The sequence below is a fragment of the Capra hircus genome, chromosome 18 (genome assembly GCF_001704415.2).
Source record: "Capra hircus breed San Clemente chromosome 18, ASM170441v1, whole genome shotgun sequence".
NCBI classification, from domain to species: domain Eukaryota; kingdom Metazoa; phylum Chordata; class Mammalia; order Artiodactyla; family Bovidae; genus Capra; species Capra hircus.
Genome location: NC_030825.1, coordinates 11,893,607 through 11,909,776, shown reverse-complemented (window position 1 = coordinate 11,909,776; position 16,170 = coordinate 11,893,607). Strand labels below are relative to the sequence as shown.

Genomic DNA, 16,170 nt, shown 5'->3' with positions numbered 1-16,170 from the left:
AGCTCTGACTTGTCCAGCTCGGGACCGAGCTCCCCGAGTCCCAGTCCACTTAATGCCTGTTCCAGGGAGATTCTTCTGAGATATAAATAAATGCTCCATCAGAGAAGGGATGTCATTATGTCCTTTCCTACACTGATAGATCCCAGGTGCATAGTAGGTGCTCAGTAAATCTTTGCTGGATGAAAGATTAAAAGGATAAAGAATGCAGATGTGGGAATGCAGACATGAGGCAATGCGATCTAGGACTCTGCCCTGAGACTGACGTCTCCTTCCTTCTCTTGCTCCTATCCCTTCCGGCGCCAGGACTTCCGCAATATCCATGCCTTCCCAGGACAGGGGCCTGCATGCTGGACACCATCACTTCCGCTCCTGCAGCCCTTTGAGTCCCTTCTTGTCGGGCCCCGTGGAGCCGCCGTCCATCAAGGGCATTTACTACCGCAGGGCCCGGAAGGTGGGCGCGCTGGACGCCTCCACGACGGCGGACCTGAAGAAGGAGATGCTGGTCAACGTGGGGGGCCGGCGGTACCTGCTCCCGTGGAGCACGCTGGACGAGTTCCCGCTGAGCCGCCTGAGCAAACTCCGCTTCTGCCGGAGCCACGAGGAGATCGCGCAGCTCTGCGACGACTACGATGAGGACAACCAGGAATTCTTTTTCGACCGGAGCCCCAGCGCTTTTGGGGTGATCGCGAGCTTCCTGGCTGCCGGCAAGCTGGTCCTCCTGCGGGAGATGTGCGTGCTGTCCTTCCAGGAGGAGCTGACCTACTGGGGCATTGAAGAAGCCAACCTGGAGAAGTGCTGCTTGCGGACGTTGCTACGGAAGCTGGACGACCTGGCCGAGCTGCGCCGGGAGGAGGCCCTGCAGCGGCAGCGGGAGGCTGGGCGGCCCACCGTGCACACGTCCCGCTGGGGGCTCTTCATGAGCCGGCTGCGCGAGATGGTGGAGAACCCGCAGTCTGGGCTCCCCGGGAAGGTCTTCGCTTGCCTGTCCATCCTCTTCGTGGCCACCACAGCGGTCAGCCTGTGTGTCAGCACCATGCCCGACCTGAGGGCGGAGGAGGACAAGGTGAGTGGTCCATCACTCCTTCAGGCGCGGGTGCCTGGGACCCGTGGGACTGGGGGCCCACGAAAACGTTTTCAGGTCTTTTCAGACCAGAGGCAAGAAATGAATATGATCCAGCGTGGACTGTGTTCATTTTCAGACCAAGGCAGTTGTGAAAGATATTTTATACATTTATTGTTTTTTGAGAAAGAAGCACATGAAGGGGACCCGTGAAAGTCAGGAGGGGCCCTGCCCCTGAGAGCAAACGCTGGACATTGTGGTCTTAATGGGCAGAGCTGGCCCAGCCCTGCCTCTCCTAGCTCTGTGAGCCGAGAGCATCGCTCCAACCTCTCTGAGCCTCAGTTTCCTCCTCCATGAGACACCTGACATCACTGTGAAGGCTCACACACTCAGTGCACCCATCGTGTGTTAACTGAGCAGCTGTTCTGTGCTAGCAGTAGACCAGGTTCAGATTCCCTACCTCCTTAAGCCAACCTTCTCATGGGCATCTCAGCTCTGACATTCCATTGTCAGAGGAATAAACTAAGGCTCAGGGCACTTAGCTTCTTCGGAGTAATCTAGCGAAGATGCCGATGACAGAAGAGATCCTCAGCCCTCATTCCTGACCCTCCCAGTCAGTCCCTCCCTCCAGGGAACTCATGGAAGGGTCAGTCTAAAAGTGACCCTGCCCCAAGAGGCCAGAGCAGAAACATTTGCTTGCCCACTCCTGCCCTCTCTGGTAGCTCAGTGGTAAAGAACTGTCTGCCAATGCAGGAGCTATAAGAGATGTGGGTTTGATCCCTGGGTTGGGAAGATCCCCTGGAGGAGGGCATGGCAACCCACCCCAGTATTCTCACCTGGAGAATTCCACGGACAGAAGAGCCTGGTGGGCTACAGTCTATGGGGTCACAGAGAGTTGGACATGACTGAAGTGGCTTAGCAGGCCCTGTCTTTCCAGGAAGCTGTGAGATAACCCTCCTCCCCACCCCCACCACATACCCCAAGGGGCCAGATGGTCTGAAATGTGAGTTAAAAACCTAGCCTTTTGTTGGGAAGGTTATTGGAGAGCTTCAAACTGAGAATTGGACAGTTTCCTAAGTGAAAATGTTGCTCTATAATCCCTCCCCATCACCTGACTCATGGAGCTTACATTACAGCGGAGAGAGAGAGCCGATCATTAAAACATATACAGCAGGTTATGCAGGCTGTGGATGGTTTATAACCAGTGTCAGTTGACCTAAGTTCTCTTCCCTTAAACATGTATTCCAGGGACGATCAGAGAAGTTTCCAGATAGAGAGGACATAGATAGAGAACCAGTCAGTGCTTCACATTGAGTAGGCTCTCAATAAATATTTGTTCAATAAAGCATCTTGCCCAATCTATACATGTTATGTTATAAAGCAAATCAAGCAAAATGTTTTGACTTTCAGACAGTTTTTTCCCCATAGAGAGGACTGTAGCTCTAATTGTGGACTTTTTTTTTTTTCATTCTTTAGCACAAAATTATGTGATTTAAGAATTTTCTTGTTACTGAAATATTTACGTGTGGACAGTGCAATTGAAAGATTGGGACAAAGTAAGGCGCCTCAATCTCCTATGCTCCAGGGTTGCCCTGGATCCTAGTTGCTGAAGAAAGACTCTTGGATTTTTCACAAGCCTGTGGGATTTTCAGGGAGCCAGGATTTAGACTGTGCAGAGAGACAAGCTCTTTACAAAGCCTAATGCTTTAAAATTACCCAGGGTATGAACCCAGACTGGCGTGACAGGGACATGGAAAATTCAATTAGAGGTGAGTGAGAATCCTGCAGAAGCCGTTCCTACTCGTGGAATGAGAGAGGTGGTGTTCCCAGTCCAGTTACAAGCTCCGTGCAACTGGGAAGCCAACACTGGGTGCTCTGCCTAGAGAGGGGCCATGAGGCCCTGCCCTCCAAAAAAAAAAAAAAAAAGCGTGTGTGTATTTCGCTGTTCTGATGGTAATTCAGAGAGCCTGGATGTTGAAGACCAGGCGGGCTTTGTTTTTTCAAACCATGCCCTTACATTTACGTAAAAAGATAATGTTCTTTCTCGGCCACACACGCCTGGTATTTTGTATTTGGCCTCTGGACATCAGTCTGAAAGCAGCGATTCAGCCCTGGCTGCAAAGCTGGGCTGCTGCTCCTGGGGACAGGCAGTGCCCTGGAGGTGTAGGGGCCCAAGTTGTTGTCCCAAGGGGACAAGACCCACAGAACTCCTCCATCAAACATAGAGAAGGTGTCACCCTGGGATGGAGAATCAGCACACATGCAAAGAAAGCACTTTCCTTCCCTTTTTCTTCTAGCTTCTTACAGCAATATTCCTTAAGTAAACTTGGCAGTTGAGGAGCAAGGTCTGTGCCCAAGATTGCAAATTAAAATGGAAGAGGGAGGAAGTAGATGGACAGGAAGGACCAAGCCAAGTACCTAAAGCCCCTCCAGAAGCATGTGGACTTCGCTGGGTTCCCTGGCGGAGCTCAGCCCCAAAGGAATGAGAGAACTGATGCTTATTAAGTGCCCTTCAGGAGGCTGGCATTGGACAGGAGGGACTTAATCTTTGTAACAGCTTAAGGAAATGGATGCTGTAGCTACGACCATTTTGCAGGTAAGGAAACTGAGGCTCAGGGAAGTTTAATCACTTTTCTAATCTCAAAGTAAGAAAGTGGCACAGCCAGGATTTGAGCTCACCTCCACCTTGCTCCAAAACCTGACCCCTCATAACAGAACCTTCTTCTAACCCTCCTGGGTTTGAATCTTGGTTTCACCCCTCATGAGCTCAGTGATCTCGAGAAAGTCACTTACCTTCTTTGAGCTTCAGTTTCTTTATCTGTAAAATGGGGATGCTGTTAGCCCTTTCCTCCGGGGATTATGGTGAGAATTAAAAGAGTAATATTCGTGTAATATGATTGGAACAATACCAACACATAAGAAGTGCTCAGAAATATTAGTCATCATCATTATTCACTTATCTGGTGCTATTTAACAGGAAGTCATCACATCTATCCTTTTATTCATTCATCAACAGTCATCTGTGCCAACTAAATCCACTCATCTAGATGCAGCTGATCAGACAAATTCCTCTTTCCTGGAGCTTGTATTCTGAACATCCCAGCTCCATTTTTAAAGTTCACATAATGTAAAATTAACCATCTTAAAGTGAACAATTCAGTGGCATTTAGCAAAATTCATAATGCTGTGCAGTCAACACCTCTATCAAATTCCAATATATTTCTTTTTTTGAAAAACTTTCCTTTTAAGTTCCAGTACATTTCGAAGAGAAAAACCTGGGCCAATCAGGCAGCCACTCCCCACCTCCATGCATAGCCACTGGCAACCACCAGGCTGCTTTCCATCTCCGTGGATTTCCCTGTTCTAGACACTTCTTATAATGGAACCCTAACATATGTGGCCTTTTGTTTCTGGCTTCACTCACTCCGTATAATGTGTTCAAGGTTCCTCTGTGTTGTCGCCTATGTTGGTACTGCACTGCTTTTAAGGGCTGCATAATATTCCACTGTCTGTAAATGTCACAGTTTGTTTGTCCATCCGTCCGATGATCAGTTCCTCAGATTCTTTGCTTCCCTCTGCCGGAGTCCTCTGCCACGGTTGTCAACCCTGCCATTCAGCCCAGCATCTTTGCTGGTCAGAACACCTTGTCCTCCCTCTGGAGGAAGCTGCAGGTCACTGGGCAGCTACAGCTGAACTCTTGGTCCTTTCATCTTGACCCCCTCCTCCCTCCTTTCTGCTACCCGGCTCTGCCCCGGGACAAGCCCCTTTGTCTATGTGCCTCTATTTCTGCACCTGCAAATGAGGATAATGGCACACCTGCTCAGACGGAGCCCTAGGACCGATGGTCTAGTTCTCCTGTGTGGGCACAGAGCCAGCACTGGCTGTTTTCCCCCACCTCTGGGACCCGCTCAGGAACCCCCACGTGCGCATCTGCTTTGCTCCTCAAGCTCTCTCCCAGCTCTCAGGACCTCAGTGGATAAGCACAGGCATGTGCTCTCACATCCCCCCACCCCCACCCCCCTGCCCTCATTTTAGCTTCCACTTCCGCCCAGAGGCATGCTTGGGACTTCAGGGATGTTGAGAAGGGACACACTCTGGGTAGCAGCTCTGCAAAGCTCCCCGGGTGGGGGCGGAGCCAGCCGGGGGGGCGCTGAGGGTAGGACCTTGGGGCTCTGCGTCTCCCACCCCCTCGTGCCCTGTGCTGTGCCCCCACTCTCACAGGGACTGGGAAGGAAGGCATAGAGATTTTTAACGATCAGGTGGATCCCCGGGGGCCCCTTGCTGGAAGAATTCTCTCCTGCTGTGGTTGCAACTCACCTTTTGGGCTGCAGGCACCCCCTCCCCCACCTTGGATAAAAAGCCTCCCACTGGAGCCAGCACCTCCTCCTCCATGGTCCTCCTTTCTTGGACCATGAATCAGCTCTGTATAGTACTGCCCGCTCTCTGTAGCTTCTCTGTGTTCAGTGACGTTTGGTGATGGCTTTAGAAAAGTCTTCTTAACTTGCTTTGGGGAGTTTGGGGGGTTCCTCTCCCCCAGCTGAGTCTCCCTAATATCTCACCCAACAAGCACCAATCCCCATTTCCTGGACGGGGGCCCCCCCTCTCCTGAGTACATGCTTCATGCTGTCCCTCCTGCCTCACCATGCTCCCCTGGTGTCTGGGGTGTTCAATTCCTAACCTGCCCCTGCTTGCTCCACACCCTCCTCAGAGCTCTCAGGGTTTCTGTTCAAGGTGGGGCGGGGGAGGGAGAGGACTATGGAAGAGGCCCAAAGGAGAGGAGGGTGGCAGAGAGAGACCTGGCTCTCGCAAGGCATGAGTCAGCACCGCCAGCACCCCGAGACTAGGACCAGAGGCACAAATGATGGAATTCATGGCCAGGAGAAAGAAAAGGGAGGGAGACGGAAATGCTGAATGGAGCCGTGAGACCAGCATTGAGCTAAGAGGGTCAGACTGGCTGTGTTCCCAAAGGGGAGCTGGCAGGTATTGCTATGAGAGAGACAAAGGATGCAAGGGAGGCTGCAAGGTCAAGACTCTGGCCCTGAGTCCCCCCCAGATGGAACTTCTAGAACTGGCCCTGGCTGTACCTGCAGCCGTCTGCCGGACAGCCTGTCCAGATGGTCCCTCAGGGACAGTGGCTCTGTCCTCAGAAAGACCCATCCACCCCCTGACCCCAAAGCCCTTCAGAGCAGCTCCACTCCGGAGCTTTGGGGAAGGACGGGCAAGACTGTGGGCCACCCGCTTCACTGTGCCCAAACCGATGCAGCCACTCAAACTTTAGTTTCTTTTTTATTGTGATATAATATACCATCTAATGTTCATCCTTTTAAGGCGCACAAATCGGTGACTTTTTTAGTATGCAGTTGTGCAACCATCCCCACTAATTCCAGAACAGTTTTATCACCCTAAAAAGCAAACTTGCACATACTTCTGGTTACTCCCCATCCCCTGCTGCTTTCCACCAGCCCCAGGTGACTGTGAATGTACTTTCTATCTTCATGAATTTGCCTTTTCTGGGCACTTTATTCAGTTCAGTCCCTCAGTCATGTCCGAATCTTTGTGACCCCATGGATTGCAGCACACCAGGCTTCCCTGTCCATCACCAACTCCTGGAGTTTGCTCAAACTCATGTCCATTAAGTCAGTAATGCCGTCCAACCATCTCATCCTCTGTCGTCCCCTTCTCCTCCTGCCTTCAATCTTTCCCAGCATCAGAGTCTTTTCCAGTGAGTCAGTTCTTCGCATGAGATAACCAAAGTATTGGAGCTTCAGCTTCAGCATCAGTCCTTCCAATGGCACTTTATAGATACAGAATAATACAATATATGGTCTCTTGCGTTGGCTTCTTCCACTGAGCATAAGGTTTTCAAGGTTCATCAGCTTTGTAGCACATGTCAGAACTTCCTTTTTGTGGCTGAATAATATTCCATCGTATGGACAGACCATATTTTGTTTATTCATTCATCTGTTGTTGAGCATTTAATTTCTCTCCACTTTTGGGCTGCTATCAATCACACCGCTCCGAATCTTCATGTACAAGTTTTGTTTGTTGCATGTGGGTTTTCAGTTCCTTGAAGAATACTCTTGGCAGCAAAATTGCTTAGTCATACAGCAAATGTATGTTTAAGTTCTCAAGGGACCACCCATCTGTTTTCCACAACAGCTGTGCCAATTTATATTCCCACCAGCATCGTTTTGGGGGGGAAATTCTAATTTCTCCACAGCCTCAGCAACACTTGTTTGTTTTTATCCAAGTATTACTGCTTTACTGTATATTAGTTGTAGGGGTGCAACAGAGTGATTTGACATTTTTCTCCCTTGTACTCAATTTAAAGATATTGTTATAAAATTCCAGCTGTATTCTTTGTGCTATATATCACATCCTTGTATCTTATTTATTTTATACCTAGTAGTTTGTACCTATTAATCCCCTGACACTTATTTTTTGTCCTTACAATCACAGCTGTACTGGTGAGTGTGGAGTGGTATTTCATTGTGCTTTTGATTTCCAACTCTGATTTAAAAAAAAAAAAAAATCTTTTCATGATGGAAAATTTGGGGCATTTGCAGAGTAAATAGAATAATCTAACGAACCCCTGATTACCACCCATGACTCAGCCTTCCAGACTGTCAAGAGCCTGCCACTCGGGTTCTCTCTCTCCAGCCCCTCCCACCTCCAATTGTTTAACATCGTGATCATTCATTTTATGTTATTTTACAGTTTTATGGGATAAATTTATATACATTGAAATGCACAAGTCTTAGCTGTCGGATGTAACAGATGGGGCACACCCATGTCACCCACAGCCCTGGTTGGTATGGTATATTCCCATCACCCCAGGATGTTCTTTCAGGTTTCTTTGTAGTCTTCCCTAGCCCATCCAGTGGCGGCTGCTGTTTCTGTGATTCTGTCCACCTCCCGTGGGCTTTGCCTGCTCTTGGACTTCACCCGGATGGAAACATCACCCCTCATCTGCCTGTGACACTGGTCATGTTGTCATGCCGTTCACCCCTCCAGCCTTCCCAGGGCTGCTCATGTTTCTCTTCATCGCAGGAGGGAATCAGAGCACCCCTCATTCCCACCAGGAACAAGTGCCCCCACGAAGGTGACCAAGCACCCACTTTGCCCAGGACTGAGCGGGGACTTTCTGGTGACCTGGAACTTCCTGTTGCTCCATCTGGAAAGTTCTGGGCACACCAGGATGAGTGGTCCATCCTACCTGCAGAATACAACCAAAAACCTCCTCAGAGAAGGTGACTCTCTCCTTTCCTTCTGTTCTAGTTTTCCTCAGATACTGACTGGCCTGGAAGTCATTTTCTCAGCTCGAGCCCCGCAAATCCCCACCACCCCAGCACCGGCTGCTCGCAGGGCATTTCTCTGAGGACCAGTGCTGGGAGGTTGGTTTAGGATGCAGAGCTGAGCAGCAATGCAGGGCTGACTCCGCACAGCACTTGCTGCAGTGCAGGGAGGTGGCCGGCGGGAGGTGGGTGGTTCATGCCCGGAATATCCAAAAGCTGGCACCAGAGGCAGAGGGAGGAGGGCCCACAGAGCCTTCTGTGCCTCCCAGGAGTCACCTTCCTGAACTACAGGGTCACTGGTCTGGGGAGATTATTCCCAGGCCACCCAAGGCTCTTACCCCAAAGGGAAAACTCCCCGAATGTCAGTGATGAAAGGGGCCTTATAGAGAGAATCTGGCCTAGAGTCTGAAAAACTTCCAGGTGCCTCTGAGTCAACAGGAGAATCTGCCAAAATGCAGATTCCTGGGCCACCCTCCAGGGCTTTGATTTTGTGATGTGAGCCCCAGAACCCACATTTGTAACAAGCACTCTGGGGGATTCTGCCGCAGGGGTTATGAATCGGCTTTGAGAAATGCCGATTCTGTCCCACCCTCTTTATCAGGAGGTAAAGCCCAGAAAGGGGCAGTGACCACCGAAAGGTCACAGAGCAAGTTCGCAGCAGGACTGGGGAGTCGGGATCCAAAACTCCTGAACTTTGCAGAACCCCGAAGCAAACCACAGGCAGTCCTGGCAAAGAACTCTTGTGTTCTGGAGAATTTCCTCTACTTCTTATAGAACTCAGGATAGGAGAAGGTAGAGTTACCCTTCAACTAAGTGGGCAGACTATGTCTGCGACCAGTGGGTCATCTTGTTCAGGTAGCTGCCATGTTTTGTGTACCTGCAGCAGGCCTGCTAACTACTTCTCCTGCGTTATTCCGATTGGTCACAGCTCTCCCAGGGCAGAGAAACAATAGCCCAGGGGGGATGAAGGATTTGCCTAAGTAGGTGGAAGTGAACCTGAGTCACAGACACTCTGGACTCCATGCCCTCAACCGCACCCCCACCAACTCCCACCTCTTGGATCAGAGAGGGCAGGGGAGAGAGCTACTCCACTCAAGACCGGTGAATAGAGATCAGGACAGCCCAGCCCCCTTTTCCCTCCAAAGGTCAGACAACAAGAACATTTCAATTTAGCATTCCCGTGAGCCCAGGCACTGGAAATAATTCCTTTTTCCACCTCAGAGGTTTTTAATCCAAAGAAAACCACAGTTGTCAGTGTGTTGCTTTTCACTGAGCCAACCGGCTTCGGCCATTCATTCCCTCATAGATAGAGATGCCAGAGGTCTAGCAGAGATGGATATGGAGGTGATGCAGAGGCAGATGCAGACCAAGAGGGAGCTAAGATGATATACATATAGTCGGAACGTTTAGAGTCAGGTTCTCAGCTCTGGCTTCCCATGAGAATCATTGATGGGGCTTCTGGAAAGTTCTACCACTCAGGCTCAAAGCTAGATGTCCCAGCCTGGGCATCAGGATTTTTCAAAGCCCCCCCCAGCTGATTCTAACATGCACAGTCGAGGCTGAGAACCTCTATACTAGAAACAGAGCTTCTCCAACCTTATTGTGTGCATAAATTATTGTTAAAATGTAGATTCTGCAGCTCCCAGGGGAGGCTTATGCTTTTGGTTTCAGGACACACTTTGAGTGGCAGAAGGACTAGCAGAAGTCTCTATTGGGGGCGGGGGTAGGGGTGTGAATGACACAGGGAGGAAGCCACAGGAGCCCCACCTGGCTGGGATCTCTTGGGAAGGAAATAGTTGCAATCTGCATCACAGGGCTGTACATCCTCTGCCCTCCCCGTCCACCCACTCCTAGCCTCCAAGGCCCCAGAAACCACAGCTGCTTCTCTGGTCCTTCACCTCCAAAGTCTAGCATGGGACCTGGCACAAGGTGAGCCCTCCATGCATTTTTGTTTAAGTAATTTTATTTATTTATTTCTGGCTGTGCTGGGTCTTCATTGCTAACCGGGCTTTTCTCTAGCTGCAGCGAGTAGGGGCTACTCTCTATTCACAGTTGCAGTGCACAGGCTTCTCATTGCAGCGGCTTCTCTTATTGTGGAGCACAGGCTCCAAGGCACAGGCTCAGCAGTTGTGGCAAATGGGCTTTGTTGCTCCACAGCATGTGGGGTCTTCCTGGGCCAGGGATCAAACCCACGTCCTCTGCATTGGCAGGTGGATTCTTTACCACTGAGCCACCAGACAAGCCTGCCCTCCATGTGTTTTGTTGGATGAATGAATGAGGGATCGTGTGCAAAGAAGTTAAAAATAGTCTGTAGTCTCCAGGAGACCACCTCCTCCGAATGTAGGCTCAGGCAAGTTATTTCAGCGCTCAGAATCATTTCCTGGACTGTCAGTGAAGCTGCTCATGGCATCACTGTGGGGCCTAAGTGACGGCACCAGATCAGCATCTGGTACACAGAGCTGCTTATGTTGGTAAAGGAGAAAGCTGGCTGCTGTAACCAAGAGGCTCCACGAGAGAGAGAACGGCTTTCAACACAATTTGCTTAGTCGCTCAGTGGTGTCTGACTCTTTGTGACCCCATGGACTGTAGCCCTCCAGGCTCCTCTGTCCATGGGGATTCTCCAGGCAAGAATACTGGAGTAGGTTGCCATGCCTTCCTCCAGAGGATCTTCCCAACCCAGGGATCGAAGCCAGGTCTCCTGCATTGCAGGCAGATTCTTTACCATCTGAGCCACCAGGGAAGCCCTTCAACACAGCAGACACTGGTTTCTCTCTCACCCAAAGAGGGACCAAGGAGAGTGGGCAGCTCTCATTCTGAGACCCAGGTTTTTCCCACGGTGATGCTTATCCCTTCCTGGGGCATCAGTCCCGTCTGCTGGTTCTAAGCTGGGTTGCAGGGCAGGCTGGGTAGTCCCAGCTCACAGGAAGGGGAGAAAGAGTGCAAGAACTCAAACCCACCACTAAAGCCCTGGAACTGGAGGGGCGGCGCATCACCTCTGTTTACATTCTTAGGGTAGGGACTTGGTCATTTGGCCACACTTAGCTGCAGGGGAAGCTAGATCAGGTGGTTTCTGATCTAGCTGATAGGCCATGGGCCCAGCTGCAACTTGAGAACTACAATAAGAAGGGAGTTCTGGCGGATGACTAAGAGTCGAAAACAGAGCTCCATTGATATAGAGATACAGATTAATGATAGATGGATAGATAGAATATAAAGACTATATACTATACAGAGAATATACAGAGAATATATACTTAAATGTTTAATATATAGTATAATGGGCTTCTCAGATGGCTCAGTAGTAAAGAATGTGCCTGCAGTTCAGGAGCTGCAGGAGACATGGGTTCGATCCCTGGGTCCGGAAGAGGCCTGGAGGAGGGCATGGCAACCCACTCCAGTATTCTTGCCTGGAGAATCCCATGGACACAGGAGCCTGGTCAGCTATAGTACATAGAGTCCCTAAGAGTCAGACATGACTGAAGTGACTTAGCACACATATATTATATCAATCTATTATAACATATATAATATATGACATGTATTCTAAATATTAATACATTATTACTAAATATTAATATGTAGCAGTATGTGTTCATATATTAATAGTAAATTTAATTTATGAAATATAGAGGAAATATATTTAGTATAGACTTAGCATAGCATTTTTAGTAGAGACTGTACATATGGGATCTGTGTATATGAAATCAGTCTCAATATCAGTACAGAGCTCTAGAAATGCTTTCCAGCATGGTTCTCTTGCCATTTCTGGTGCTTCGTCTCTCTATCCTGCGTTTCCTCGCCTCTCCAGGGGGAGTGCTCACAGAAATGCTACTACATTTTCATCGTGGAGACGGTCTGCGTGGCCTGGTTTTCCCTCGAGTTCTGCCTGCGGTTTGTCCAGGCCCAGAACAAGTGCCAGTTCTTCCAAGGGCCCCTGAACATCATCGATATCATGGCCATCTTCCCCTACTACGTGTCCCTCGCCGTAACCGACGAGCCCCAGGAGGATGGCGAGCGGCCGGGTGGGAGCTCGTACCTGGAGAAGGTGGGGCTGGCGCTGCGCGTGCTGCGGGCTCTCCGCATCCTCTACGTGATGCGCCTGGCGCGCCACTCGCTGGGGCTGCAGACGCTGGGCCTCACGGTGCGCCGCTGCACGCGCGAGTTCGGCCTGCTCCTCCTCTTCCTGTGTGTGGCCATCACTCTCTTCTCTCCTCTGGTCTACGTGGCTGAGAATGAGTCCGGGCGGGTCCTGGAGTTCACTAGCATCCCAGCCTCCTATTGGTGGGCCGTCATCTCCATGACAACGGTGGGCTACGGAGACATGGTACCCAGCAGCGTGCCGGGCCAGATGGTGGCCCTCAGCAGCATCCTGAGCGGCATTCTCATCATGGCCTTCCCAGCCACGTCCATCTTCCACACCTTCTCGCACTCCTACCTGGAGCTCAAGAAGGAGCAGGAGGAGCTGCAGGCTCGACTCCGCCGCCTGCAGAAGGCGGCCATGGCCAGCGAACACGAACTCCTGAGGGACGTCAATGACCTGAGCCTGGAGGGCCCTGCCTTGCCCATCGCATACATTTAACTCAAAATCCTCCCCTAAAGATGCCAGACCTTCAGCGCATGGCCCTCGGCTGACATGAGCTGGAGAACACCAGCGCCTGGATCCTCCAGGAGTGTGTTTGTAGAGCTTGGGGGCTCACTCCCAAAGCTGGGAGGGGCTCGAGGCCAAGGATGTTTGGTCGGGTGATTCGTGACTCTCCTGGGCACAGTGGTCCGGGCTGGCCTTATCCATGTCACTTGCCATTTCCTCTCTTCCTGCCCCTAGCTGAGCACATCCAATTTCACTGGGTTAGGTCTGCCTCCCTTCCTTCCCAGCAGAGTCTTCAACATCCCAGGCTGGATTCCAGATGCCCACAGAACTGAACCTACAGAATTCCATTCCTCCCCTAAGACCCTCTTTCCTGGGCCAACGCACCACCAGGAACTGGAGGGGTCAGTCACTGCAAACCCCTCTGATCAGATCTCTCTGCCCAGTGGTTCCAGCCGGGGTCAGTGTACTCTCCCGTTGCTCACACCACCCATGGCATTTTCCTAACGCAGCTGCCTCTGCCCAGCTCTGGAAGCCCTTAGCCATGAAGGCAGAACTGCATCTGTGTTAAATCCCACGGTGGGGGCTGGGGGCCCGCCATCCCTCCTGACGTACCTGGGACCTGGGCAGGAGAGCCACTTGCCAGCACAGCGAGCCCTCCTGGGCTCTTGGTGGGACCTTCTCCAATTATCCAGTCCTTGGCTTTGACAGTGGCTAACTCTCTCAGGGCACCCAGTTGTCGTTTGAGAGAACCATTCCTGCTGCTGGTTCCTTTAGCCCTTTGGGGACCTCGGCTTTCCACTCTCAGCTAAACTACCAGAGACGCAGCATAGAAACAAGGGCAGCCTTAGGATCTGCGCCCCCTGCCTGCTCCCCAGATCCCTTGATGCCAGAGGATAAGACCTTCTTTGGCCTATATTTAAACAAATTCATTCGCTTAGGGTTAGGTTTCATTCATTAACATGCTTGGTCCTTTGCATCCAGCGTAGGAGGCAGAGGTTGGACCAAGTCGTTGGAGATAGCAGTGCATCCTGAGCAGAGGAGAAGGAGCAGTGAGTTCTGGGTAGCTGGCTCATGGAGGGCTTCACAGAGACACAGGAGCGGGTGGATGCAAAGGGTTGTTTTGGAAGACAAAGCTGGAAAGGTGGGCCGGAATGAAAAGCTGTGTAGAGGACTTGGACTTTTCAGTAGATGCAGAGGAGACATTGGAGATGCTGGAGGAAGGGGCTTTGTGAATGGACTGCACTGTGGATGAAGATGATGGGATGGGCCGCTGGAGGACCAGTTTGGAACAGGGAACAATTGAGCAGTTCAGGCAAGCTGCAAGCGCCTACCTCCCCAATGTCATTAATTGTACAGGTGGTGCCAGGTCCTGGAGTCTCATCTTTTGGTTCCCAGCTGAGCACACCTGGGAGAGGCCAGTGACCTCCCACCAGAGGCTCTGCCATGCATTGCTACGTGCCATGGGCTGTAAATCTGCTAAGAAAGAGCGCAAGGTTGCAAATGGATGATGGAGAGGAGGTTGTGGACCTCTGGATCTAATGTAGTTCACGTGTAAACATTTCATCGATGGGGACAACCAACCTTCATTTCACTAGTATTTAGTGCAGGCCTACTATGTACTGGGCATATGCTTCCCCCTGACTGCAATGCCAGGGTCAGTTTAGCCACAGGTGGCTTGGGCAGGGGGCCATCTACACCAGCATCTAGCTTCAAGCTGGCCTTGACCTCGTGGGGAGCCCTCATTCCCTTTGATTGCTCTGAGTGCCATCTCAGCTGATGGGCATACATGTTCCCCCATTCCTCTAGCCCCCCAAGAATCAGCAGGGTACTCCCTAGTCCTTCCCAAGATGACATTTCACCAAATAGGCACTCTGCATGGTGGCAGAGTGGCCAGTCAGGCTTCCCTGGTAGCTCAGCTGGTAAAGAATCTCCCTGCAATGCAGGAGACCCCGGTTTGATTTCTGGGTCAGAAAGATCCCCTGGAGAAGGGATAGGCTACCCACTCCAGTATTCTTGGGCTTCCCTGATGGCTCAGACAATAAAAAATCTGCCTACAATGCAGGAGACTTGGGTTCGATCCCTGGGTTGGGAAGATCCCCTGGAGGAGGGCATGGTAACCCACTCCAGTATTCTTGCCTGGAGAATCCCCATAGACAGAGGAGCCTGGCGGGCTATAGTCCACGGGGTCGCAAATAGTCGGAAATGGCTGTGACTAAGCACAGCACAGCACAGTGGCCAGTCACACAAGGAAAAGATTTGCGCCTCAGAAAAGCCACCCATGACTTTAGGCCCATCCCTCTCTGTCAGTTTCAGGGGCTGGGCTAAATCTGTGGTTTCGCAACTGGGGTCCCATGAAGATCCTCAGAGCTGCTGCTGTTCCAAGGCACAGCATTCACAAATAATGATTTTTAAAAGAATGTGCAAATTTCTAGACACCCTCCCCCATTTTAGTCATGGCCCCACTGTGGGGCAAGCTCACCCCAGACCTGGAATGGCTTACGACCCATATCAAGCTCCTCATTGATCCTCCCTCTTCTTTTCTCTTACTAAAGTTTTGGCCACTGTGCAGCATGTGGGATCTTAGTTCCCTGACCAAGGATCGAACCCTCACCCTTCTCATTAGAAGCAGGGAATCTCCCTGAATCATTAGGGAAGTCCCAGAATCCTCCTCTCTCTTCTGATTGGAGACTTTTTTGTGCTGCAAACCTGTGGCAAAAATCCCTCACTTCCACTCAGCCCATTCTGTGACTGGCTCCCACCAAGGCCTCCCTCTTTTCCTGTTTCCCATACTTCGGCATCCAAACAAAAATGTGCCAAGATTAAAAGAAAAATAGTTGAGCCCATCACCAACATTATGAGCCTCTACAGTGTCTCAGTACATGCCCGGTGGAAATTCTTTACCAAATTAGAAGTGGAAAATTGGAATTGATTGCTCACAAGTGGGGCTTAATTAAAAGCTCTATTTTTCTCTCCCTTCCATGTCCCCTGGGGACTGATCTTGTGTTAGTCTAGCTTGGCAGAGCTGCCTTTCCTTCATGCTGATTGGGTAGAATGGGGGTGACCAGCAGGTTACTAGGCAGTCTCTTCATCCCCATTGGCTGAAAAGAGTCTCGAGATTCCCAGAAGGGCTTGTTTTTCTTGGAGGCCAATGGGCATGACTGCAGCCAAAAGTTGAAAATTTCCAGCTGAAGGCAAAGAGCAAAGGGCCTTTTGCTTCAAGTCACTTC

The 16,170-nt window shown here is 50.8% G+C and overlaps 1 protein-coding gene across 1 annotated transcript; it reads left to right on the top strand.

The window, feature by feature from the left end:
• On the top strand, positions 310 to 14,896 carry KCNG4 (potassium voltage-gated channel modifier subfamily G member 4). Its single transcript, XM_018061785.1, has 2 exons — positions 310 to 1,063; positions 12,164 to 14,896. The coding sequence occupies exons 1-2, from the start codon at positions 320 to 322 to the stop codon at positions 12,932 to 12,934; spliced, it is 1,515 nt and encodes a 504-aa protein (XP_017917274.1). The 5' UTR covers positions 310 to 319; the 3' UTR covers positions 12,935 to 14,896.

Coding starts and splice junctions, on each gene's coding strand:
- KCNG4 (XM_018061785.1), top strand. CDS start 320: ATGCCTTCCCAGGACAGGGGCCTGCATGCTGGACACCATCACTTCCGC. Junction 1,064..12,163: donor TGAGGGCGGAGGAGGACAAG/GTGAGTGGTCCA, acceptor TCGCCTCTCCAG/GGGGAGTGCTCACAGAAATG.